Here is a 25,872-nt window from a genome sequence, read left to right as displayed (position 1 = left end):
CAATAACGTAGCTAATGTGCAATCTACTCAGAGAGATTACTAGTTTTGTGCGCCTGGCGCTAAGATTAGGCCAAATTAGTTTAGTCGCTAAACTGGTTGTGGTTTTATTCTACCTGAAGTTTGTTTTCTCTATGGTATGGCATGAGTTTACATGTAGCTAAGGGGATACTTATGCTAGCATTGTGAGCCAGCAGATGTAAAGTTGTTCGGCCTTTTTTCAAGTTCGTCAGCTTTGCAATTTCCTGGAATGTCTTTATGGCCCGGCACTTAGAGAAGGTGAATGTTGAACTGTGTAGCAATCTCCGTAAGAGATGATCGACAATTTAGGGCTGTTAGTGAGTTAGTGGAGACAGATTCCAGAAACTTTAACGCGGCTTGGCTATCCGAGAAGATGCGTATATCATTAGTTGATATAACGTTTTCTCTAAGCCATGATAGGACTTCTTTTATAGCCAGGATTTCAGCTTGGAACACGCTACAATGATCGGGTAGACGAAAAGAGAGACTTAAGTTTAGTCTATCTGAGTATACGTTTATTTGCTGAAAATGTCCAGCGGTATTAGATGGAACAGAACATCAAGTGAGGCGGAGGGGTTAGAGCGAAGTGCTCCTTCCATACACAGGCAGGCTGTTCTTTGAACTTTGCTGAGTTTATCGCGATTTGTTACTATATCTAGCGCCGTCCACCATATCGCTACTCCATAAGTAAGGATTGGCCTTATGACCGAGATATATAGGCAGTGTGTAATGCGGGGCTGTAGGCCCCATTTATTACCAATGGCCTTTTTACAGGAGAGCAGGGCTAATCCAAAATGAGACCCAAGTATTTTGCTTGGTCAGAGAATAAATACTCTGTAACCCTCTCTTTCTGGAGTAATAAGTAATTCATTTATTGCTAAGTTCCAAAGGAGAGGGGATAGGACACCACGTGGCGTACCTCTGTTGACACCCTTTTGTGCAGTAAGATCGCCCAGTTTTGAATTGATAATCCTGCTTATCAGCATCTGATTAATCAATTCGGTGATCGACTTATCTACCTTTAGAGATGTCAATACACGTGAAATTGCAGATGTGTCGACATTGTTAAATGCACCTTCTATATCTAAGAAGGCAACTAATGTGTACTCTTTATGATAGAGGGAATATTCGATTGTACGTACTATACTGTGTATAGCCGTTTCAACAGATTTTCCTTTGTTGTAGGCGTGTTGAGCCTTTGAAAGGAGGGACTTATCAATACTTGCCCTTAAGTGGATATCGATCAAACGTTCAAAAGTTTTGAGAAGGAATGATGATAAGCTGATAGGTCTTAGGTCTTTAGGGTTAACGTGGCTGGATTTTCCAGCTTTTGGTGAGGATTGTAGAAGCTTTAAGAAAAATCGGAGCAGTTTTTCTACTATATTGTATGATTTGTATCCCCACACTAGAGCTCCATAAAGCATTATTGATTTGGAAACTGCCTGAAATAATTGGTATTTGATTCTAATCGATAAACATATGTTTATCTTCCAGACAGATTTTCCATGCGACACTTATAGCTGATTTAGATGAAGATAGCTTCTCCTGAAAGTGTTGTTCCATGTTCAAGTTGCAGCAGATATTTATTCCCAAGTATTTATACGACTTTACTGTTTCTAATTCCTGTCCAGCAAAAAACCACTTCTCATTCCTAGCATTCAGCCTCCATTCATCACAGTATTTTTTAGCTGATTAATCTTTCGCTGTAAGCGTTCTGGTTTGTCCGCAAGGAGCACCAAATCATCTGCATACATCAAAACTTTAATAAGGATTCCCCCAATTCATACACCGCCACATAAATAATTGGATATATCGTCTATAAACATTATGAATGCTTGCGGACCTTAATAGAATCCTTGTTTCACAACTGTAACCTTTTTAAAAAAAATTTGACAGTTACCATCCCAATCTTGCCAAATTTTCTTGATAGACCTACATTGTACTATTTATAAAAAAGTGCGCTTCTGTCCACCGTATCAGATGCAGCTTTTAGCTCCACAAAAACGCATAGAGCTTTCTCTTTTCTCTAATAAATGCCTGCGCCGTCGTATTCAGAATGAAGATTTGATCTATGGTCGAGTAGTTCTTACGGAATACTGCCTGGAATTTGCTTAATCATCCTCCATAAATATTTTTAGCACTGAGTTTAAAAATGAAATGCCTCTATAATTATCAGCCTGATTAGGGTCTCCTTTTTTAAGGATTGGAAAGATACGCTCAACTGGAAGCTCATAGGGACGTTTCCAGTTTTAAATATTCAATTTAGTTCTTTAGTAAGAATTTCTAAAAAATCATCATGAGTGATGGGTTTATCCAAAATCCAAATTAGTACTTCTTGTAAGGAATCGAGAGGATTCAGCATATTATTGAAATATGTTTTTAGCTGTGCTGCATTGATACTAAGTCCAATTCTAAATTTTCGTCCATTTATTTGATTAAGCATTTTCCACAGAGTTGCCGAGTCTTTGCATTGCGAAATTTAGGTTGTTGTGATTTTTTGAAACTTTGTTTTCTTGATTTAGCAGTTGTTTTTGTAATACATAAGCTTGTAGTTGAGTTGCAAGTTACTCGATTGAGAACCATGTCTGAAACCTAAAATTTACCATCATTAAACAACTTTAACTTCTCTCCATGCTGAGGGAATATGGACCAGGTAAAGTGCAATTTTGTCAGTAGTTTTTTGTAGCTCGTCTGGTATTGAGGACCTAAGTAAAAGTAAGTTACTTTTATACAAAAACAGCTGTTAAAAAATTGCCAAATTGAATGAACTTTATTGCTTCGATTCTTACAAGTATTTCGTACCAATTTTGGGGAACTGTAGCTTAATACTTTTGTGAAGAAATTAATTGGTACCACTTGGAGTGAAAATAAGTGGTATGTTAACCAGATCCTAACTTGTTGCTTAGGAACGAGTCCGAACAAATACTCGGCCCAAATTGATTTGACAAGGTCCTAGTACTTGTGGGATGATATGAGTTGATAGCAGTTGATACGTTGGGGATTTGTTATGGTTTTTCCCCTACCCGGCATAAATCCGTCCTATTCTTACAACCGATTTGAAAAATTATTGTAAATCTAATACTGGCCCAAACGCTGGGACTTTGTGAAGAAATTGGCCCTAAGATTTCTAAAATTTTCTTTTTCGGTTTAAAGATATTTTTTGCAAAAAACGATTGAAACATCATTTATTTTTGGTATCTCTTATAATGGGTTAGTTTGGGTCTTTTTTGGATTATTATTATTATTAAAGGTATGTGAATCATCCCGTTACACAATTTCTACTTTAAATAAGTTTACTTTCTTTTAATATTTGTTTTATTTATTTAAATGTTAGCAAATCTCCATATGTCCGAAGAACTCAATTGAGAAAGTGGATAAACGTAATACATAAGTTCTAAAAATTTCACTGTCTTAATTACTTTAAAAAAAAAACACACAGACACTTCCTCAATTAGATACTTTAAATTCGATCAACACAACAAACACAAACTCCATCTATACATTTACTTATATTCATAGGTAGGCATATCTCTATCCAAAACAATATTAAAGCTTGTTCTATTCAACTTGCAAACTCAACACAAACAACTTCATGTAAAATTGAACATAAAAATGGTCTTGGTAAAAGCTGTTAAGATATTCATTAAGATAAGTTCCTAGGTCAAAATGAAATCCAAGTAAGCAGCAACGTCGTCGTCGTTGTCTGTGTTGTTGTCGTTATCGTCGTTGCAGTCAGTAAATTTGTTGTTCACCATTCAAATTACATTTTGATTTACTTATTAAAAATAAAACACAAACAACAACTAAAGAAGTCTGCTCATTCAGTAAACACGAATAAAGAATCAAAACATCGTCAAGTTGCAGTTGGTAGGTAGTTGGTAACATAACACAAAACAACTGTTACAATAGCACAAATAGAAGGAGGCGATACCATATGTTGATTTCCCCCATAGCCAAATAAGAATGAACCGACAAAATAATTCTAATAGAATTACTGCATTGTCAACCAAAACCGAACCAAGAAAAATGCCAACCCCTGTCGGTTGTCGTTACAACCCAACGACGACGACGACGCGACGTTTCACGTTCCCTAACAAAATGCAATTCATAAATAAACAATTTAGACATCAACTCGCGCAATATTGCGATTGCATTCTCTTCCTCTGCCTGCCACATCCACTCCACTGAGTGCAGGGAAGTTAATCCATAAGTTTAGCATAATTTGCCTGCTGCCTGCCCTGGAAGGCCTTAGCATGTCGTGTTGTTTATGCATTTTTTTACTCTATCCGTATTCATTGACTCGACAAAGAAGACGACTAGCCAAGACGTTTGTCGTTGTCGTTGTCGAGTTGATTAAAATGAATGAGAATACACAAAACTTTACAACCAAGAAACATTTGAATCGAATTAGGAAATAGGAGTAACGACGAAAGTGAGTTGATGGTTGCTTATTGAAGGCTGTGAGGGGAGAGCTTTAATGACACCGGGTTCACCTTTCAGATCGAAGAAACCACAGAGCAAACTTGAAAGAAACCACCCAATGGCCTCGCACTGAATTTCAACTAACGTGCAAAATGAACACTACTGTCCTCATTCTCACACACCCCATGGACCTTTAATGACAACCATAATGCATTTAGTATAACCACAGCAGCACCCCTGACTCTCTCAACAAAGTTAGAAACAACAAAAATAAAAACTATGCCATCCTAACTTACCGATAGCTCAATAGAGAGGTCTGTGTTGTCCAGCAGAATGACACGGCAATCGATTTTATTTTTATTTGCTGCGATCCGCTGAGACTTGATTTGGGAGCTGCTAGTGGCACTGCCACCTCCGCCGTCTGGAGCCGTGTTCCGGACTTTTCGTCTGCTTAGAAACCGCAACATTATTATTCCTGACCGTCCACGATAATAAAAAAAAAAAACAACTACGACGAAGAACGACGACGAGAACTACGACGAAACCGCTTTGTGAACAAATCAACGATGGATGAACGAGAACGAGCAATGAGGAACGAGAAGCAACTTAGAGACTGCAACCAGATGCACCTAAAGATGCAGATGCACTTGAAATTCTCGCTTTGAGAGATCACTTCACTTAACTACAACTTTAAAAAACCCGACTCTCGAATACTAGATAAATTCTATGTGCCTTTCTTTTACTAACTTCTGGTTATTTATTTTTCCTTTTTATTTTTTTTGTTAATACGGGAGCTCTTATTTGTCGTCGTTAGATGTCGAACTCCCGAGGCAAAGGCACAGGCACAGGCACGAAACAACTTTCTTTTCTCTAAAACTCTTTAAAAAAATAAAATAAAACCAGAACCAGACAGAAACTACTTTGGAAAAACTTTATTTTATCACATTAGATGGTGGTTATTTTAATGAAATTTGTATTTGTAGAGGTGGTGGATGGTTAATTCATTGATTTTTAGTTATTTTATTATTTATTTTATTGGATTTTTATGAGAAAAATTATAAATTGAACGGAATGTATTTTGACACAAACTCATCACGAAAAGTCACAGCGAAAACGTAATGGCGAAGGCGATGGCAAACACCAGCGACAACGACAAGTGGTAGTAGACAAGAGAATTAACCAACGACAGCGCCGAGAAGTGGTTTCGCTCAGTCTAGAACGTAAATAGTGATGCCAAGTTATCCACAAAAATATATGTCAGAAATAAACACGATATATAATCTGATGGGTGGATTTTACTTGAATTTATTAAAAAAAGGTTCTTTTCTTTACGTATTTCTGCTTTTTTTTTAATTTTATATTTAACCCGAGTTAACTTGTCTAAACTTTTGTTAAGCTTTAAATAAATAATATTTATTGCAATTTTAGGAAACATTTATTTATATTCTGAATAATTATCAAGGTTTTATTATTTTATTAATAAACCAAAAATGGTTTATTTTAACATTTCTTATGTTATACCCAATTTTTTAGAAATTTCTTTAAAATTGTTCACATTTTAAGATTTTTTCTGGGAAATGATTGTACTTTTTGAGGAAATTTTCTTTTTTTTGTGTGTTTCGAACAAAAAGCAAGGTTTGCTGGAGAGAGTTGTTCACTATAGGCGGTTGCTTGTCGACTATGTATAGTTTAGTTCGTCAAACAAAATTCAACTCTTACAGACTACTTTAAAAATTTAATATTATAATTAATTAATTTAAATTTAAGTGTATGTTCAATAATAATAATAATAAATAAAAATGGTAGCAATGGATAAATCTTTATTACAAAACAAATTGCGAAAGCAAAGCAGGTATAACATTTTGTTTAAAAACATCTCTTGAAAAACATATTAGAAAAAATATCTATAAAATCAACAACAGAACTCGTTTCAATGCAAAGTGCAAACGGTTCGTTTTTATTATAATTTCTTCTATAAAAAGTCTCTCGCAAATGAAAATTATAGCGGAGAGTCCTTGATGGAAAGTAAAAAAGTAATCGTTCTAACAAAAAAGAACATTTAATACGATTGCTTATTAAATCTCGTACAAACATTATTAAAAAATATTGTCTCCTTACTTCAAGCGTTTGAATGTCCACAAGCAGACATCTAGATGGATAAGATGGTACTTCTATATTTATACTCCAATTTGATTTAAAGAAAGCATGCCTAGTAAAACTTGTTTGTATTTTTTTCAATTCTAAAAGAATGCTTGATATAATAGGGGTTCTAAACTATGATGCAATATTCCAGTATTGGCAACATTCAGGAACAACTTGTTAGATTCACACCATTAAGCCAGTTTTGGATATCCTCTTGTAGATAAAGACAGTCTGTAGAAGATTTTATAAGCCGGAAAATCTTGACATCATCGACATACATAAGATACTTCGAGTGTTTTAAATTTACCGGAATGTCATTTATAAAAAGGATAAATAACAAAGGGTCAATATGACTTCTCTGCGCAACACCTGACGTTCCATCAATACTTTTGGATTTAAACTTTACATATTTATCAAATTGAATCCAATTATTCTAAATAGGACGAAATCCACTTTATGAAATTAGAATTTCAACCAAGTTTTAAAAGGTTAAAAATAAGTATACTATGATTAACTCTATCAAAAGCTTTTGCAAAATCTGTAAAGATAATATCAGTCTGTAAACCATTTTTGAACCCGCAAAGTACAGTTTCGCATAGCATTCAAAAGTTTGTAGCAGTAGATCTTCCAGAAACAACACCGAGCTGCTATTCGGATATTAAATCCTTAACAAAAAAATATAATTTTTTATAGACAAGTATTTCGAAAATTTTTGCGATCACTGGTAATTTGGAGATAGGCATATAATTGGTCACATTTAGCTTCGAGCCAGACTTAAATATTGGTGTTCTATAAGAGATCTTCCAACAGTCCAAAAACTAATCACTTTTTAAAGACTGATAAAAAATCAAGCAGAGCGGTAATTCCAAAGAAACAGTGCAGTTTTTTATTGGCTATGTTATCTGGCCTAGCACTTTTATTTACATCCAGACGAGCTAGAGCTTCAAAAACATCAGAAACAGTTAAGTCAATACTTCCTATATCAATAGCATAAGATAGCGAAAAATCAGAGGGTTCACAAGGAGCAGAAGGCAAATAAACAGATTTAAAATAATCGGCAAATAAATCGCATATAACGTTCATATCTTTAGATACACAATTGGAGTACTTCATACAGTTTGGAATCCCTTAAGACTTTCTTTTAATAATTATAAATTTCCAGAAGTGTTTCGAATCTTTTCTAATTTTTAACTCAGCAGAGAAAATAAAATTATTAAAAAGCGGAGCAGCAGAGTTCCATAAGTTGTGCAAGATGTATAAAATACAGTTTATATCCCATATTAAACACAAGCTGGCTGCATTTTGAAATAAAAACTATAATGGTCTTCAAATGCTTTTATATAATAATGGGTACCATATACTCACACTTACCTCAAATCCCATTGTTTTGTTCCCCATTCTAACGATTAAACAAATTTGACATACGCGTGTACAAAAAAGGGTTTAGAGCGAAAACAAACCATATTGTTCTGATTTGACGCTATTTTCACACCTCAATATTTGCATTCAGTTCTATTAAGACCCCCACCCAGGTTAGGTTAGGTTAAAGTAGTTGCAAATTTAATCCACACACTTAGGCCAAAAGAAAGGCCCATTGTGATACCACATGAATCTAGAGAGTTACTTCCCACTAGTAGAACCGTTTTGAGTTTTTATAAAGCGAAGGAGATATTTGATATCCTTTTTAGCTAGTTCACTGGGATTTTTAAAAGAGTATTCTCCCAGATGAAGTTTGCGTCTTAGCGAAAGAGCAGCGCAAGTGCAGAGAAGGTGAGAGATTGTTTCCTCTTCTTCTTCCGCCATACAGCTCCTGCAGAAGTCATTTGAGGCTACACCAAGTCGTATTGCTTATCTGCCTATAAGACAGTATCCCGTAAGGACACCCATTAGGGAGCTTATATGAAGTCTGCTTTGAGATAACAATTCTTTAGAGCACCTTCGGTCCAGTGAAGGCCATATGACTTTTGTGGCTGCGCAAGTTGTTAAATTGTGCCACCTAAAGTTTGCTATCGCAAATTTTCTGTGATGCCTCTGTGGCCCGGCACCCAACAAAGGTGAATGTTAAATTGCTGTGCCATCTCCTTAATAGATAACGTTTGGATATAACGTTTTCTCTTAGCCAGGAGGAAACCGCTTGGAAGACGCTGCAATTGTTAGGGAGGCGGAATGAGATGCTTAGATTAAGTTTTTATGAGTACACACCACTACCAACTCCCTCATTTGTCTTGGATCCATCTGTATAAAAATAAATACTTTTCTTATCCAGGAGTTTTTTGTATTCCCATTTATCTCTGGATGGAATGGATACCTGGAAGTTTTTTCCAAATAGGGGTTAAGGAATAGTGTAGTCTACGTACTTTGGTATAGAACAAAAGAGGTTCAAAATGATGGAGTGCCCCACATTGTTGTTGGTCCATTGAGATGAGGCGTCAAGTCTTATCGCTGTACTCGCTGCCACTTGTTTACTGAATATGTCGAGGGGTGTCAGATGGAGGAAAGTGTCTAACGGGTGTGGTTCTCAATGCCCCGTTTATGCAGAGACATGCAGTGCGCTGGACTCTGCTAAGTTTGTCGCAGTATGTGGCTTTCTCCAGTGCAGTCCACCGTACTGCAACCCCGTACATAAGTATTGGTCGGCTGACCGATGTGTATAACCAGTAGTTTATGCGAGGTTGAAAACCCCATTTGCTCCCTATGGCTTTCTTGCATAGGAAACGAGCTACTTTAGCTTTTTTAACTCTTTCCTGTATATTGGATTTCCAACTTAATTTTTTGTCCAATATCAGACCAAGATAATTGGCTTCATTGGTAAAAATTAGTGGTATACCTTTTATTGAAGGAGGTACAATTACTGGGATCTTGAATTCCCGTGTGAAAAGGACGAGGTCTGTTTTTTGAGGAGTAATACTAAGTCCACAGTGATCATATTGAGTGCATTTTGGAGGAGGTCTCTCAGTGTATTAGGATGTTCCCCTGTGACGGCGATAGCAACATCATCGGCATACGCAACCACTCTGTAGCCTTCCCTCTCAAGGGATATTAGTAATTCGTTGACCACTATGTTCCACGGGAGAGGGGATAGAACACATCCTTGCGGAGTGCCCCTATCAACAGACCTTTTCGTACAAAAACCCACATCTTAGAGTTGATAATCCTGCTTTCTAGCACCTAACTTTAAAAAAAAAAATATTAACGTACTGAAAAATGTGGAAAAAATATCATTTAAATAAGCGTCTCAAGAAAATACGAAACATGCGATTCGTTTAAAGTAATTTCAAACACAACTAAGCTTTTCAACTTTATTAACGCTTGCACTCTCTTCAATCATTTTTACAATTTTACCGATTACTTGCGTGGTCGTTTGATTTTGACATCCATAACTATCACTTGATAACAATAAATGAATCTATCAAAAATATAATAATTCTCTATTTACAATACTTCCAAATTTACCCCAATAAAATCAAAATAGATTTATATGTGTACTGTACAGTTTTCTTAGAGAATTACTCTTTTTAAATTTTAGGAATTAATTACGAAATATTTAATTTCGTTTTCGTTAGCGAATTATACAAAATTATTCTTACTTTTATCAACATTTTATACATTCTACATCAAGACTTTTTGTTATTTTTTCTTACCACCATCAAAACCAATATTTTCAGTTGTATTGACATTTGACTCTTGACACTAGTTGATTCTCCGTAGAGAAATTTGACAGGTTCAGGCAACACAAGATACTTCATTTGCAGTCAAATTCACTATTTGAAAGTAAATTTTGGCCAAGTCAACTGTTAGTTTGTTAGTTTCTTTGTGTCGTGAATTTCAAATTCAAAACTTCACTTCACAAATAACTACTTTAATTTCATAGCACTAAAACTTCCAAAAACATTATCGTCTACAAAACAATCCTCGAGCAAGCTACAACTCAAGAAACAAAACTTATTTCTTTTCCAAAATGACAAGGAAGCCTTCTACAGAAAACATAAATGAAGTTGTGCAGAAAATAAATAAATGATAGAGTAATCAAGTTTAGCTTTCAGTTGAAAAAACACGATCAACTGTCATTTTAATATAAGTGGGACTTGATTTGATAGCAAGAGAGATTTTTTTGACTAACTTTCTAGTCAAATTTCCATTTGAAGTTACCTTCCTTAATTGGAAGGTAATATTTTTGGCAACTGGCCAAACTTGCTAGAAACTTGCCTTACTTATCCCTTATGGCTTCTGCAACTACAACTGCAAATGCATTTAGCCATTTAATATTTCCCAATTCTGAGTACTTGCTTCGTAAAATATGTAAAAATATATTTTGACAGATAACTTAGCTGCAATCGAAAGCATAGTTTTCTAATTGAAGCTAACTTGTATCTTATTTCTATTGAAATCATTCTTTGTTTGGAAAAGAAAAACGAATGTCAAGATTTAAGCACGCACGGCGTAAAATTATTACAACTCAATAACGCCTCTATTACTAAAAGTCTTATTTATAAAGAAATACATGAGTATTAAAGGTCGAATAATTCAAATGTTGTTCACTTCACATAAGTATTAAAGCCGTCTAAGCATTTAAATGTCATCGTGACATTTTAGGATAGAGTATGGGAAAATTTTTCATAGTTTTGAGAAAATATGAGTGATTTTATTGAATTTGTGAATAATTTAAATACTTAAAAGTGCTTAACTACGAGAATAAAAGAAGGAAAAGGCAGTTTAAAACCCGTTTTAATCAATTGACAATGGGAATGAAGATGTTCATTTGAAGTATTTAATAATAAATTGACTTCATATTTGGCTTATATCCTTAAAACTAAAACTAATACTATAAATGCATTGTTCACTTTAAATCTAATTCCGATAAAATTACTGACAGTCCACTAATGCACTTACTGTCTGCATCTTATTCCAGTCAGCGACGTTCATATGATGGTATTAACATTTAAAGTTTTTGACATTTCATGACTTTTCTTAACTATTAATGAACCGTCAAATTGAATTGCTTAAAGAAGTTGCATGATAATGTTTTATGTGAAAGAGTGGACTTTGAAAAATTATTTTTTTAAGTGTTTCCTTGATCTAACATTGCTTATATTGTTATTGCATTTCTATGAAATAAAAAAACCTTGTGTGAAAACTCGTTTCTTTAAACAATTTCACCTGCGTACTCCTCCTTAAACTATAAATTATGTTTTTCTACCTATCCTCTCATAATCACCCTGTACTAATTATTATTTCAATTTTATCGTACCACACAAATGTCAAATCGGACAACTGCAGCGAAAAATCGCATTTTTATTTTTGCAAAGATCTCGCTCACATTCGCTTTCGCATCGCAGCAGTCTCGAAAGTCGAAACAAGAAACAACACAAAAGCAGAACAATTTTTATTTGTTATCATTTATTTTGTTTGTAAAGAAAAGACCAAAAATCAGAGAGTTCCCGAAACAAAAATACGAATCACGACACGACGAACAAGAACCATCAAATCAAATCGCGAAGAGAAAAAGGGCGACAAAAAGTTAATCATTTCATTGCATTGAGTGCAATTGAAGTTCATCCGAACAATTTCAATCTCCAACAAAAAGAAAACCCTCCTCTAATCCGTCAATCATCGTCCGTCGTTGTCACAAAAGCCGCAGCCACAATCCAAAAAAGAAAATAATTTAATGAGATAAATCAAAGGTAAAAGCAAAAGGAGCCACACAAAAATCAAGACCAGAGCCAGCGGCAGCGCCAGAGCTAGAGCTAGAGCCTGAACCAGACCAACAAAAAATGAATCTAATCGACACAAACCCTTACGGCAATGGCCTCCTGTATGCCGGATTTAATCAAGATCAAGGTTGGTTTTCGATTTGCGTTGTAGTTTATCAGTATTTCTGTCGTTTTCGGTCTTTTTATTTAACTCGAGATTGTTTTTATTATCTCTTTACTTTGGAATACAGGGTGCTTTGCCTGTGCCACGGATACAGGTTTTCGCGTCTATAACTGCGACCCGCTTAAGGAAAAGGAGCGCCAGTACTTCTCGGAGGGTGGACTGAGCCATGTGGAGATGCTGTTTCGTTGTAACTATCTTGCCCTGGTTGGAGGGGGCATCCGTCCATTGTATCCCCCCAACAAAGTGATCGTCTGGGATGACTTGAAGAAAGCGCCAGCCATTTCACTTGACTTCAATCAGCCCGTGAAGGCGGTCCGCTTGCGTCGTGACAGAATTGTCGTGGTCCTCGAGGGCGTTATCAAAGTGTACACATTCACACAGCAGCCACAGCAGTTGCATGTTTTCGAGACGAGCACCAATCCGCTGGGATTGTGCGTCCTCTGTCCACATAGTAATAAAAGTCTACTTGCGTTTCCCGGGAGGAGAACTGGACATGTTCAGGTGGGTCTTATGAAATTCATGGAAGTAAATTGGTTTAATTCTTTTATTTCTTTTTTAAAGATTGTTGACTTGGCCAACACAGAACGAGCTCCTCTGGAAGTTGTTGCTCATGAGGCATCGATCAGTTGCATTGCATTGAATTTACAGGGCACTCGCTTGGCTACCGCCAGCGAGAAGGGCACTCTCATTCGCATTTTCGACACTGACAATGGCAAAAAAGTCGCAGAACTTCGACGAGGAAGTAATCAGGTAAGAGTTGGCGTTGAATGATTTTGATTTTATGATTTGTTTCACATGTTATCTATCGAGTTTCAAGACACAGAGTTTTCCAACACAGTATATCATATCAGAGCAAAATTCCGATATTGCTATTTTGTCTTTTTTATTATTTTTTTTGTTAGTATTGTCACTTTTCACGACCTCCGTGAAATGTTAGTTGTAATAACAAGTTTCGAGGCTCTTGATAAAGATTTTTTCCTTTTTGAAACTAATGTAAATATAGCAGAACAATCTAAAAAAACAACAACTTTGTATTGCAGTATTCGCATGTGACAAAAATTAAGATATTACAACAACATTTTTAGGAAAGAAAAATTCCTGCCTTAGACATTTTCCTTGGTAAAATTCCACTCATAAAATACTAAGGATGTGTTTTTATGAGAGTATTATCTTACGATCATTAAAAAAACCTTCCTTAAAGCGTGAAGTGGTTCATTTTTCTGTCTACCTGTGATCAAGGAGTATTTTGACGTTACAACCCATGGGCTTTCCTAGAAAATTATAATACCCAGAGTATGGAAAGCCCAAAAACAAATCCACATTTATGTGATGTTTTAATGGTTTTGCTGAAATATATGTTTATTGTCCAAGAAAATTAATCCCCCAGTTTGAAAATGTTAATGTGCTGCGAAAGGATCCGTTCGATAACCCAGGTTTGAAAAGTGGTTCATAATTTTTTTTCTGAATTATTTAAAATAAGTTTGAATTGCGTTAGCGTCAACGAGTTAGTTCCCAATACTTCTTTCTATTATTTTGATGGTAGTCCAAACTTCCATTGATAATGGAACGGTTTATGTTGTCTTTTGAGGCATTAATTATCCGTCCTTATGAAAACACCTACAAGAAAACTCTTAAATTAAAAGTTAAATCTGACCTTCGAAGATTAGTTTACATGTTTGTTGGGTACTTTTTTTAGTTTTCTTTTTTCACGTGACAATATTTTAATACACATTAAACTGGTTGACAAGGTTTGTTATCGACTGTAAAACTATTTTTTTCAGAAGAGTTTTGATGGCCTTAGTTTTTGTTCGACTTCAAATTCACGTCAGTCTTTAGAAATATCATCTTTAAAAAATAATACTTATGGCCAAAATAATAGATACCCTCTCTAGTTTTTGATAATATTGTGTATAGTACTTAAAGTAGGCAAATATTAAAAAATAATAGTGTTATATATTGATAGTAAGTATGTTCTTAATCTATTTTATATAAACAAATTTAAAAACTAAAAGAGGTGTGCAAAATTTCGTAGTCCATTTACTTTAGGCTTCCCAACAAGTTGGTCATAATAATAGCAACACTTGATTAATTTAACACAAACCAACACACTTTAATAACCAATTAATTTTTTTTATTTATTAGCAATGAATATTTAATATTTCGTTGAAAACCCTTTATTTTTCAACACTGCATCCATTCGATTTGGCATAGAGTCTACCAAATTCTTGTACTTTCTTGTGGAATCGAATACCACACATTTTGGGCTTACTTACTTAGGGTGGCGCTACAGTTCTGTGTGAACTAGGGCCTCACCCAACAAACTTCTCCATCTAGCTCGGTCCCTAGCTAGATGTCTCCAGTTTCGCGCTCCAAGTTGGGTGAGGTCACCTTCCACTTGTGCGCGCCACCTGATCAGCGGTCTTCCTCTACTGCGCTGTCCTGTGGGTGTGGATTCGAAGATTTTCCGGGCCGGAGCATTGGTTTCCATGCGCTCTACGTTACCCAGCCATCTCAGTCGTTGGACTTTTACCCTTTTGGCTAAGTTTACGTCTTCTCCTCCACTCCCCTTCAATGCGTACGGGACCGTAGATCACACGAAGAACTTTTCTCTCGAAACGACCCGAGGTGCTTTCACCCGTTTTTGTCATAGTCCATCCTTCTGCACCGTTAAGCAGGACGAGGATGATAAGGGTCTTATATAGCAACACTTTGGTCCCTCGAGGGAGGATTTGACCACTCAATTGCTTTCTTAGTCCAAAGAAACAGCGGTTAGCAAGAGTTATTCTGCGTTTGATCTCAGCGCTGGTGTTGTTTTCTGTGTTTACAGCGGAGCCTAGGTAGACGAAGTCCTTGACTAACTCAAAGTTACGTCTGTCGATGGTGACGCTTTGACCAAGACGTCGGTGTTGTATGTCCTTTCTTGACGACAACATGTACTTTGTTTTGCCCTCATTAACCGTTAAACCCATTTTTGCCGCCTCTGCCTCAATACTCATAAAAGCCCTATTGACATCACGCTGAATTCTTCCAATTATGTCAATGTCATCAGCATATGCCAGTAATTGGACAGACTTTTGAAAGATAGTGCCTCTAGTGTTGACGTGTGAGCTCTGCACTATTCTCTTAGGTACGGTGTTAAATTACATGACAGCGCATCACCTAGTCTTAAACCTTTTTTGACATCGAAAGGTTCTGTTAACTTGTTTCCAACCTTTATGGAGCAGCATGAACTTCTTGGACAATTCTCCATATATCCGCTTTGGTGGTAGGTTTATGCTTACTAACCTCAATCTTCAGTTCATTCCAGTGGTTCTCAATAGAATCTAGATACGTTGATTGAGAAGGCCACTCCAAAAAATCAAATCAAATGGGGTGGCGCAACAGTCCGTTGTGAACCAGGGCCTAGTGACTTACAACTCTCAACCATTCCTGTGTGCGAGTACTGTTGTCAGGAATGGAAGGGACCTACAATTTAATTTGAGAAAGCACTTTTTCATGACAAAAATTACTCTTGAAGGATTTGTCAATTCGTCGCAAGAGGAAAATTATTATTTTTTTTTTTTAATTAAGGTGGCACACGCAGGGATTGAACCCAAGACCACTCCATTATGTCCAATTTGTTTTCCTGACACCAGAGCTTTGTTGATTTTGCCGTATGCTTAGGGTCGTTGTCTTGCTTGATACTCCATTTAAGTGGCATATTTTCGTCAGCAAACGGAAGCATAATATTTTGCAGCATGTCCACATACGACTCCTTTGTCATTATGTCATCTATAACGAATATTGGACGAACGCCCCACCAAGAAATACAACCCCATAACATTATACTGCCATGCTTCACGGTTGGTTTTGTGTACCGCGGATTGTAGGCCTCGCACTTTGGGCGACGAACAAACTGTTTTCCATCCATTCTGATACATTTATTTTCGTTTCGTCGCTCCAAAGCACATTTCTGTTTTACCTTTCCTCACCAACGTAGCTTTGTCTCTTGCAGTCATTTTAGACGGACGCCCTCTGGTTTCTTCATCATTTTTGGAGTTTATAGCAAATAGTTAGTCCACAACTGAAATCTTTTGCTAATATCTTGTTTTTGTTTTTATTTATTCATCATGCTTTTTTTTTTATTCATTTTTATTAATTCATTCTTAAACCTATCTTAAAGCTAGACAAAAATTCATAAAACTAGCCTAATTATCCATAACTTACAACTAACTTAATGGTCCCATACGGACACTCTAAGTTAAAGTATGATACTAACTAAGTTAAACTATGATACTAACTACTAATGCCTTTCGGCCCTAAGATCTATTTTACTTCAATTTAAATTGTATTTATTAGAAAATTATGAGAAAAAACTAATATCAAGGTCATTTTTTATTTTTACTAAAAAACTACTTAAAATAAGGTCCTTAATATAAAACTTAAAACTAACTTAAACTACCTATTCTACCTATAAACTACTTAAAACTAGAACAACCACAGCAGCAAATCTAACATTTTTTGTTTTTATATTTTATTGTCTTTTTTTTAATTTTTATTTTTTTATATTCCATGTTTTTTTTTTTTATTATTTCAATTTTTTGGGAGTCGCATATCCACGGTTCTTCGTCTGACGTGGTATATTAACGGAACTGCCAATCTATCCTGTATCAGATCATTTATATGTCTGTCGAAACATAAATACTGATCTAACCAGATACCGAGGTACTTCACTACACTTTTGCTCGCCAATGGCTGCCCGTGAAGATCAACGATGACCATATTGCACCAATTCTTACACGTATCCCTCGTGGCCCTAGCCAACGGAGTCCGGAACAGAATTGTCTCTGACTTCTGGACATTTATTTTCAGTTTCCAGTCGTCGCAATATCGCTGAATCTTGTCGAAATCACGCTGCAAGAGAATTCTAATAACCTCAACCTTTCGGGCCGTTCTGTACGCAATTAGATCGTCGGCGTACGCAATTGCCTTTGTAAGACTATCTATCAGATCGCTGGTGTAAATGCTGAATAGAATCGGCGAAGTCACCGCTCCCTGTTGAAGACCATTTTTAATTGAGAATGTTGTGGTAGAAGTTACATTGCCACTTTTGACAACAAACTTTCTACCGTTAAGCATATCATAAAGTATATACAACAATGGCTTGCTTATGCCAAGCCTGCTCAGTTTTAGGTAAAGACCCTCTAACCATACGGTGTCAAAGGCCTTTTCCAAATCAACCAGAACAGCACCTGTGCATTGTTGTTTTGATTTATTCCATTGGATATCAGAAACGAGTTTAGACGCAGCATGAATTGTGTCATGACCCGCCTTGAACCCGAAGTGTTTATCCGGAATTATTTTGTTGTCCGCAGCCCACTTAGTCAGAGCCCTATTAATGATTTTTTCGAAAACTTTGCTGATGCTCGGAAGAAGACTTATCGACCGAAGATTTGATGATTTGGAGATGAGCTGAAGCTCAAACTTCGTCACTAACAAGGGACTTGGTCCCGTTTGCTCGGCGATTATGGCATTTGCCAAGGAATCGTCATTGAACCGCATGAAACCGCGGTTCTCAGATCGCCATTGTGTCATATCATTTCGAAGGTAAAAGTGATTAAGTAGGGCTGTGTTTTCTAGATCGTGGTTGGGGCGAATGCTAACATTCACCTTGTACACTTGCTGGAAAGCAGCTCCCACCGCCTCCACTTTTTCCTTCGGATTTTCAATTGTGTAAAAGTCATCGTCAAAGATGGCTTCCTCTGGATCTATTTGCGCTGTCCTGAGTACGTTTCTGTTCTCTTCAGTTCTTTGGAGTTTAAGACACGGAAGGTCATTATCGTTTTTTTTCCTGAATATCTTGTTGATTTTGGGGAACATACTGGGGTCACTCGAAATAACTGACCGGATCTTGCGGTCCCAGTACTTGTTAATTGATAGCCTGTAGTTCTCCTTAATCAACAGATTGGCATTTTTTATTGACGACTTCAGTGTCCTAACCTCTAAGTCGTGTGGGTCTGTAAGTCGTCTGTACAAGTTTTTGAGTCTTGTCAGTGAGCCCGTCCCGTTCTTTGTACAGGCCAGCGCATCTTACTGTAATTGTAACAATGCGTTGCAACGTATTACTCCAACTCCACGCGTTCGTTCGGAATATGCATTACAGCAGCCAGTGATCACTGTCGTACTCGACTGTCTGTAAGCAGTTTCGCGGGTGATTACCCACTTTGTCTGAAACTGTCAGTCTGGTGTCGTACAGCAAAAGGTCCAGAAAGGAGCTGCTTCTTGGATACGATGGCCTTTCAGTAGCCAGCAGGTCGACGCCATATTCAACGCTGTAAAGATTCATCAAATTAAAAAGATGATTACCTCTGGGATTACTATGTTGGTTTCCCCAATCTTCATGTTTTGCGTTCAAATCACCGGCCAAGATGAAATAGTTTTCTTCCAAGCTCAGTTTAAGTTCCCTAAAAACAATCTCGAGTTCTGATGCAAAGTAAGTGACCTGCGGAGCTCCAGCCGCATAAGCCGCAATCATATACATCCGCTTCCCTTGAGAGAGAAAGATGCATACAACGCAAACTTCTAGCGTCTTGAGCTTTCGCAATTCATTGTTGTATATGACTTTATAATTAATGCCTTTTCGTATAAAGAGAGCTACACCGCCCCCTTGAGTGGAGTCGGGCCGGTCTCTTCTTACAATATTGTAATTTTTATGAGTCAATTTGTGTTTGTGGTTTAGCTTAGTTTCGCTAGCCATAAACACATCGGGACTGTAGTCTTTCAACAGTTGGAACATATTGGCTCTTAGTTCAATCCTAATCAGTGAATTTACATTCACAGCTAGTACTTTAAGGCGCGTCTCCGGCAGCGCGCCCATTATGGTCTAAATTGCGCCAGGCAACAAAGAGTAGAGATGATCTACCCTTTTGCCTTGCTCCTTTATCTGACTTTGCAGTCCTGTTAGTTGATCTTGAATGCTCAACAACAAGGCTACAATGTCAGGCTGCACCTCTGGTGCCTTAGGCACAGGGACCTTTGGGGCAACCGTTGGTGGAGCCTGTCTCGTGTTCCCATTCCCTGACATCATTTGGGCGTAGGAAAATTTGGGATCTACGAATTTTATTGTTAAAGCCTGTCGAACTGTTCGACTTCTTTCGGCAACCCCTATAATTAGCCGGGTGCCCTCGGTTTCCGCAAAGGACACACTTGAGCAGGGTCAAATTCTCAACCCGCTCATTCCCCAGCTTGCACTCTCCTTCTTTGTGGGTTTCTCCGCACCTGACACAACGCAACTGCATATTGCAGTTGGCATTGGCATGGCCAAACCTCTGGCAGTTAGTATATTGTAAAATGCCGTCGTGCCTTTTTAATGTATCCCAGCGTGCAGCTTGATGGTCGAGAGATTTAATTTTCTTCACACTCTCAAAACTCGATAATGTTACCAAGAACATTGGCAGCCTATAACCCTCTCGCCTGGACTTCACCGTATTGAAAAGCTTGACCCCGATAAAATCGAGATCGTCCGTGGCTTTTTGACGGAGCTCATCTAAGACCTTCAGAAGGACCGTCTTGAATTGTTCTCTCTTAGGCGTGTAGCGGAAGAACTCAGCGGTAGCTTGTTTGAGCACGCCTTTAAGTAAATTGTATTCGGCCAGTGAGAAGCACTGTACCGAATACAGCTTTTCTTTTTCATTTAGAATATTAATTAAAAATTTGCCCTTAGTGGCCGACTTACATACCTGTTTCAAGTCTTGCAGGTCAACCCGGTAGGTCCTAATTGGTGGCACCTTCTCCTTCTTGGGCTGTGGTTGTTTCTGGTGTTGCTGTTGTTGTTGCTGCTTCTGCTGCTGTTGTTTCTGCTGCTGCTGTTTCTGCTGCTGTTGTTGCTGCTGCATTGCTTTAGTTGAGGTCGATAGGCCCTCAACATTTGCCGCTCCTGTATTTTTGGTACCGGGCTTGGTTTGTGGTTGGTTTTGCTGCTGTGGTTGTTGTTGCTGCAGTTGTTTTTGCTGCAGTTGTTTTTGTTGCCGTTGAGCTGCCTCTTGTTGTCGGCGCGCCTCTTGTTTTAATTTAAGCTGGCTGAGGAGGGTCTCCATTTCCTCCTTGAGCTTTCTGAGGTTTTCTTCGAATTGGCTTATGGTTGCTTGTTTGGCTCGCAGGGCCTTTAAAAGTGTTGTCTCCTCTTGGAGGTCCGCCTCTCCCTCCAAAGCCTTCGTTGTCGGCGGGACTGGCTCTGGCTCCGATATGCTTAAATCCATATTCGGAGACCTGAAGAGCCCCTCTCCACCTTCGGAAACATACTCTGTTTTCTCAGACTCGGCGTAGACTGAGAACTCACTCTCGGTGGTAATTCCTCCTTTACCACTCTCCATTTCTTTCCGCATATCCCTCCGCTTAGCGGAGTTGGCCCTCTCCACTTCATTTGGGCTATGCTTCTTGATCTTCCTTTTTTTATTGGTTGTTGCCTTTATCCATTGGTCAGATGCCTGACCTGATGTTGTTGCGGTTGCTTGCGGTACCGCTGCTGGCACCACCGCAACATCGCCCGATGTGTTGGCAGAGGTATCTTTCGATACCCCTGCTTTCCTCTCCTTCTCCATCAGCTTTTCTTCCCAATCAATGAAGTCCACAATTTCTCGATTGTGGAAAAAAGCAAGAATATTTTTCGTGCACTCCGCACGGGATTCGAACCCACGACCTCTGGATCCGTCTTCGGATGCCACTTTTCTTTTTCAAATTCATTTTTATTTATTCAATCTTAAACCTATCTTAAAGCTTGACAAAAATTCATAAAACTAGCCTAATTATCCATAACTTACAACTAACTTAATGGTCCCATACGGACACTAAGTTAAACTATAACAATTAATACTAATGCCTTTCGGCCCTAAGATCTATTTTACTTCAATTTAAATTTTATTTATTTTTGTATTTATCAGAAAATTTGAAAAAAAAAACAATTTTTACTTAAAACTACTTACAATAAGGTTCTTAAAATAAAACTTAAAGCTAACTTAAACTACCTATTCTACCTATAAACTACTTAAAACTAGAACAACCACATCAGCAAATCTAACTATCTAACATTTTTTGTTTTTAAAATGTTGTTGTCTTTTTTGTGTATCTTTCTTTTAATTTTTTTTTTATATTCCATGTGCCACCATGCCTTATCTACTTAAAACTAAACCATAAAACTATAAAACAAGTTTGTAAGCCGTCCAAGGCTTAAAACCCCATCCCGATCAGGTGCCGATTGAAGCCACCAAAACTGGTTCTCCTGCTTCACCCTATCAGTTCGGTCCCGTTCGGACACAGCCCTGCTGAACCGATGAGCTCTGCTCCGCCTTGTGTCTTGACGTCCCGATTAGGGGAACTGCCAATCTATCCTGTATCAGACCGCATCTGTCTCAAAAGAGGAATCCCTCTGGTGGAATGACGCCGCTCAAGCGTGAATTTTCAAAATACTCGTCGTTCAGATAGAACGCCCCGAAAATTAAATTTTTGGTCGAAGACATAGCTCTTGCAATGTGACCTCTAACGAGTTTTATTACGAAATCGTCAATTCTGTTGATTCGTGCCCCGTAGTATAGGACCTCGTTGGAATAGTAATGCACGTAAGACGATTCGGCGCCATAAACACTGCAGCTCCAACACCCGAAACTTCTTCATCTGGGAAGGGGCAACGTTGAACCAAACAACCATAAACGATCATTGCCCTTATGAGGGCAATGTATCAAATTACCTTCACTCTGGGGTCAAGCCGACTGCTAAAAAACAGTCGTTTCGTCAGAGCGAAGGCTCCTATGGCCCTGGTGAGAGCAGCATTTATATGTCTATCGAAATATAAATACTGATCTAACCAGATAGTCCAACGCACAATCACGCTACCGGTACTACAAATTATGAATTACAAAATTATATAAATTAAAGTTATCCAACATTGTTATTATTTTTATCGCATAAAGTTTTCCGTTCCATTGAGCCTTTTTTTAATTTACACAGGCTAAATGATTTATCATTCCCCTTGATATATCGTGAGATATACAGAAGAGAATTTAAGAAAAGATACCGCACATTGGTCTTAAAGTTCTGAACTTGCAAATGGCACAGAAACAAGCACATTCTTGAAGTGCTGTTGAAGAAGCAATCTCTTTACCTTACACTAAAAGAAATTAGGTAGCGCAACTTCAAGCGGGTGGTACTACTTATCTTAATATTATTTCAAAAGTTAAGATCAAGTGTAAAATGATGAGAATTCCTTTACGTTCGAGTGTTACGAAAGATTATTGAAAGAAGGGGGAATTGTATTTTCTTTCTTCAATTAAAGTTTTTATATAAAATCACAGATACAAAAAGAAACGAAGGAAAACTTAACGCAGGTGTACAAGCGATGTAAAAGTTTCGGTGGTATTTCTATAGAGTTTAATTTTAAGTAAATGAAAAAAAAAAAAAAAACTGTATACATTTTTTGACATTAAACCCGAACTTGTATTTATATTTTATACTTATCAGGCAACGATTTATTGCATCAACTTTAATCACCAATCTACAATGCTTGTGGTATCTTCGGATCACGGAACTATACATGTCTTTAATTTGGAAGATCCGAAGCCAAAAGAATCTTCAATTCCTATCATACCAAAATATTTCTCTAGCCAATGGAGTTTCGTCAAATTCTCCATTCCCCAAGGACCGCCCTGTGTCTGTGCATTTGGATCCGACCCAAATTCCGTAATTGGTAAGTTTTCTATCTCAAAGAAGACTAAAATTGTGATTAATTATTTTATTTTCTTCCCCCAACAGCGATATGTGCTGATGGACATTATTATAAGTTTGTTTTTAATAACAAAGGTGATTGCAGTCGTGATGTTTGCACGCAGTTTTTGGAACTTACCGATGAGCATTCTTAATTCAAAGAAAGAGGAGAAAGCTGAAGAGAAGAATGTTAAGAAGAAGTAGAAATCTAAAACGTGATTTGTTTTATTAAAAAAAAATATTAAATATTTTACTATATTATTTACTTAGTAACATTTATATTGATCTTACTCAAAATATATTATTTTTATGGTACTAAACAAAGGTCTGACATTAACTAACAAAATCGATTTTTCTCGTTCCAAGATTGAAGACTATTTACGATCAAGTTTATCTTTTTTTGATATAACTCTTGCCTGATAAGAGATTCACATTAACGTTATCCCAAAACCAGTAAACATTTAAATCGATTTAATCAGACTTTTGTCTTAGTATCACAGATTTAAGACACTCTAAAGAAACAAACAAACAAATATAAATAGAACAAAATCCCTTAAACAACACACATCCATGCTTTAGGTATTTTACTTTAAGCTTTTAAAAAAATACCTATGTACCCCTCTGCAGTGTGTAGTATCAATATTCACAACAACAATTTATTGTTTGTTTATAATTTTATAGAAGTTATCATTTCGTAAACGTTGGCGTTTAGATATCAAAAATATATAAAAACAAAATTGGTTACTTGATTCGCCTCTGATAATAAATTATCAGTATATGAAATTTATATTTTATTTTAATTAAAAATTTTTCACATTTAAATTTATATTTATATACACAAAGAAATATATATTTAATTATAAAGAAACAAAATATTACAAGTAATATTATAAATTTAAGGAAAGATGTCATAATGTATAATTACAAGAACAAAACAAACAAAAAAAGTAAAAAATATTATACAAGCGGTTATGAAGCAATAAAGAGTTATTACAAATTATACCAAAAGAATTTTGGTTCTTCGAAATTTGTTTGAGTTGTTTTTTGTTTCATCCTAGGAGTTGAAAAATAATTTTTAAAGAAGCTCTACATTGGAGCCTTAAAAGGTGAAAATAAAGAACCATCATGAAACAAAGACTCTCGTTTTGATGGAGCTTTAATCCACCTTAATTCAAGCTTTAAATTTTATCTAACGTTAAAACTAAGTAACTCTTAGCTATGGATGAGGCTGATGAAAGGTACAGTTTTGAAGAAGATGTCTTAAGTAATTAGTGCTTACTTTAAAATGAATAAGGTTATCATTTAAATTGACATTCCGTAGAGGGTGATTAATGGATTCATTTGAGCTATCAAAGCTGCGGTGGTGAGTATTTATCAAATTACTGGGGTTATAGTTAAGGTAAATGGAATTATAAAGATAAGAAAAGTTAATAGATCCAGAAAGTAGTTTATGGATAAACAAGATCTAGGACATCTGTCTACGTTCTTCCAAAGTCCTTAGATTAATTAATTTAAGGCGTTTTTTATATGGTGAAAGCATCATGCTAAAGAAGCGTCTTGAACGCTTTCAATTGAATTGAATGTGTTCTCCTTGGTAAGGTGATCATACTTAAGAGGCGTATTCAAATAGGGGAAGGACAAAGGTGATGTAGAGAGATCGGGTAACGAAGGAGTTGAATAATTATTTTGACCAACGTTTTGCAAAGACGAGTGTTGAGCACGGAAATGTATGTCTCTGCCCAAGTTCGCAAATAACCTCAAGGAAGGAAATAGGTTGGTTATGGAGACATCATTGACGGAGTGAAGTTTTTACTCGTTTTCGTGAAAAAGTAATTAACTAAGAAACCTCAAGGTTTAGTTGAATAAGGTAAAAATCATGCGTCGACATAAAGGATTTTAACAATTTTGTGCCATCGGCATAGAAATCAACTTCATTACAGTTTTGGTAAAAGACAAATAGAATTGGACATAAGTGGGTACCTTGTGGTACGCCAGAGTTAGCAAGAAAAGTGTTGTAAAAAATGGATCGGAAAAGAGAGGAGGCTAATTCGAAGTTGGCCTTAAGCTAAGAATATTTAGAGTTATTTTAAATTGGAATTCCTTTAAATTCTTTATATTGTGCGCATACTCAAGTGGTAAAACTTTAAAATGATAAAACACAGTGCGACCAGTTAATAAAGTGGGCATGAATTAAGATAGAGTAAATCATTTTACATTCATATTGTAAAGTTAAGAAATAATCTCTGTACGTCCGATACTGAGATGAAGGAAACACTTTGGAGGATTCCAAGAATTACGGGTATTACAATTGAATTGTTTGAGGGGAGGAGTGCATCTGACAATTTTAAAAGAAACTTTTCTATGTTTCCACTAAGGCACATCTCCTTATCTAGACGGGTTTTACTCGCTTTCGTGAAAAAGTCTGACATTTGCTTATATTTAGTTATCACCAGGCTGAGAAACCCCAAAGCCTAGTTGAATAAGGTAAAAATCATGCATCGACGTAATGGATTTGAAAATTGTTTTGCGATCAACGTAGAAATCAATTCCATATCATTAATCGTAAGGAATAAATACAAGAGGAGATAAGTGGTTACCTTGTGGTATGCTAGACGCTAGAGCATTTAGAAATATACTTAGATATACTTCTCTATGTGCCACAATTAGCTAGAAAAGAGTTGT

General features: G+C 36.7%; 2 protein-coding genes across 4 annotated transcripts in view; one reads left to right on the top strand and one right to left on the bottom strand.

The window, feature by feature from the left end:
- Positions 1-5,609, bottom strand: part of LOC129940379 (band 4.1-like protein 5) — a 52,944-nt gene extending 47,335 nt beyond the window's left edge. For 2 of the 3 annotated variants that reach the window (XM_056048698.1, XM_056048696.1), the window contains exon 1: positions 4,737-5,609. In XM_056048698.1, the coding sequence (XP_055904673.1) occupies positions 4,737-4,907 (171 nt within the window). In that variant the 5' untranslated portion in view covers positions 4,908-5,609. The remainder of the gene's footprint in view (positions 1-4,736) is intronic. The other variant, XM_056048695.1, reaches the window with a different exon arrangement.
- Positions 5,610-11,871: 6,262 nt separating this feature from the next.
- On the top strand, positions 11,872-23,757 carry LOC129940956 (WD repeat domain phosphoinositide-interacting protein 3). Its single transcript, XM_056049490.1, has 5 exons — positions 11,872-12,420; positions 12,524-12,957; positions 13,018-13,206; positions 22,948-23,173; positions 23,239-23,757. Exons 1-5 carry the CDS (start codon positions 12,354-12,356, stop codon positions 23,343-23,345), a joined length of 1,023 nt encoding a protein of 340 aa, XP_055905465.1. The 5' UTR covers positions 11,872-12,353; the 3' UTR covers positions 23,346-23,757.
- Positions 23,758-25,872: the final 2,115 nt, after the last annotated feature.

Source organism: Eupeodes corollae, chromosome 1 (genome assembly GCF_945859685.1).
Source record: "Eupeodes corollae chromosome 1, idEupCoro1.1, whole genome shotgun sequence".
Lineage (NCBI taxonomy): Eukaryota > Metazoa > Arthropoda > Insecta > Diptera > Syrphidae > Eupeodes > Eupeodes corollae.
The sequence above is the reverse complement of the archived record's forward strand: the minus strand, read 5'-3'. Positions and strand labels throughout refer to the sequence as shown.

Coding starts and splice junctions, on each gene's coding strand:
- LOC129940956 (XM_056049490.1), top strand. CDS start 12,354: ATGAATCTAATCGACACAAACCCTTACGGCAATGGCCTCCTGTATGCC. Junction 12,421..12,523: donor CGGATTTAATCAAGATCAAG/GTTGGTTTTCGA, acceptor TTTGGAATACAG/GGTGCTTTGCCTGTGCCACG. Junction 23,174..23,238: donor CGACCCAAATTCCGTAATTG/GTAAGTTTTCTA, acceptor TTCCCCCAACAG/CGATATGTGCTGATGGACAT.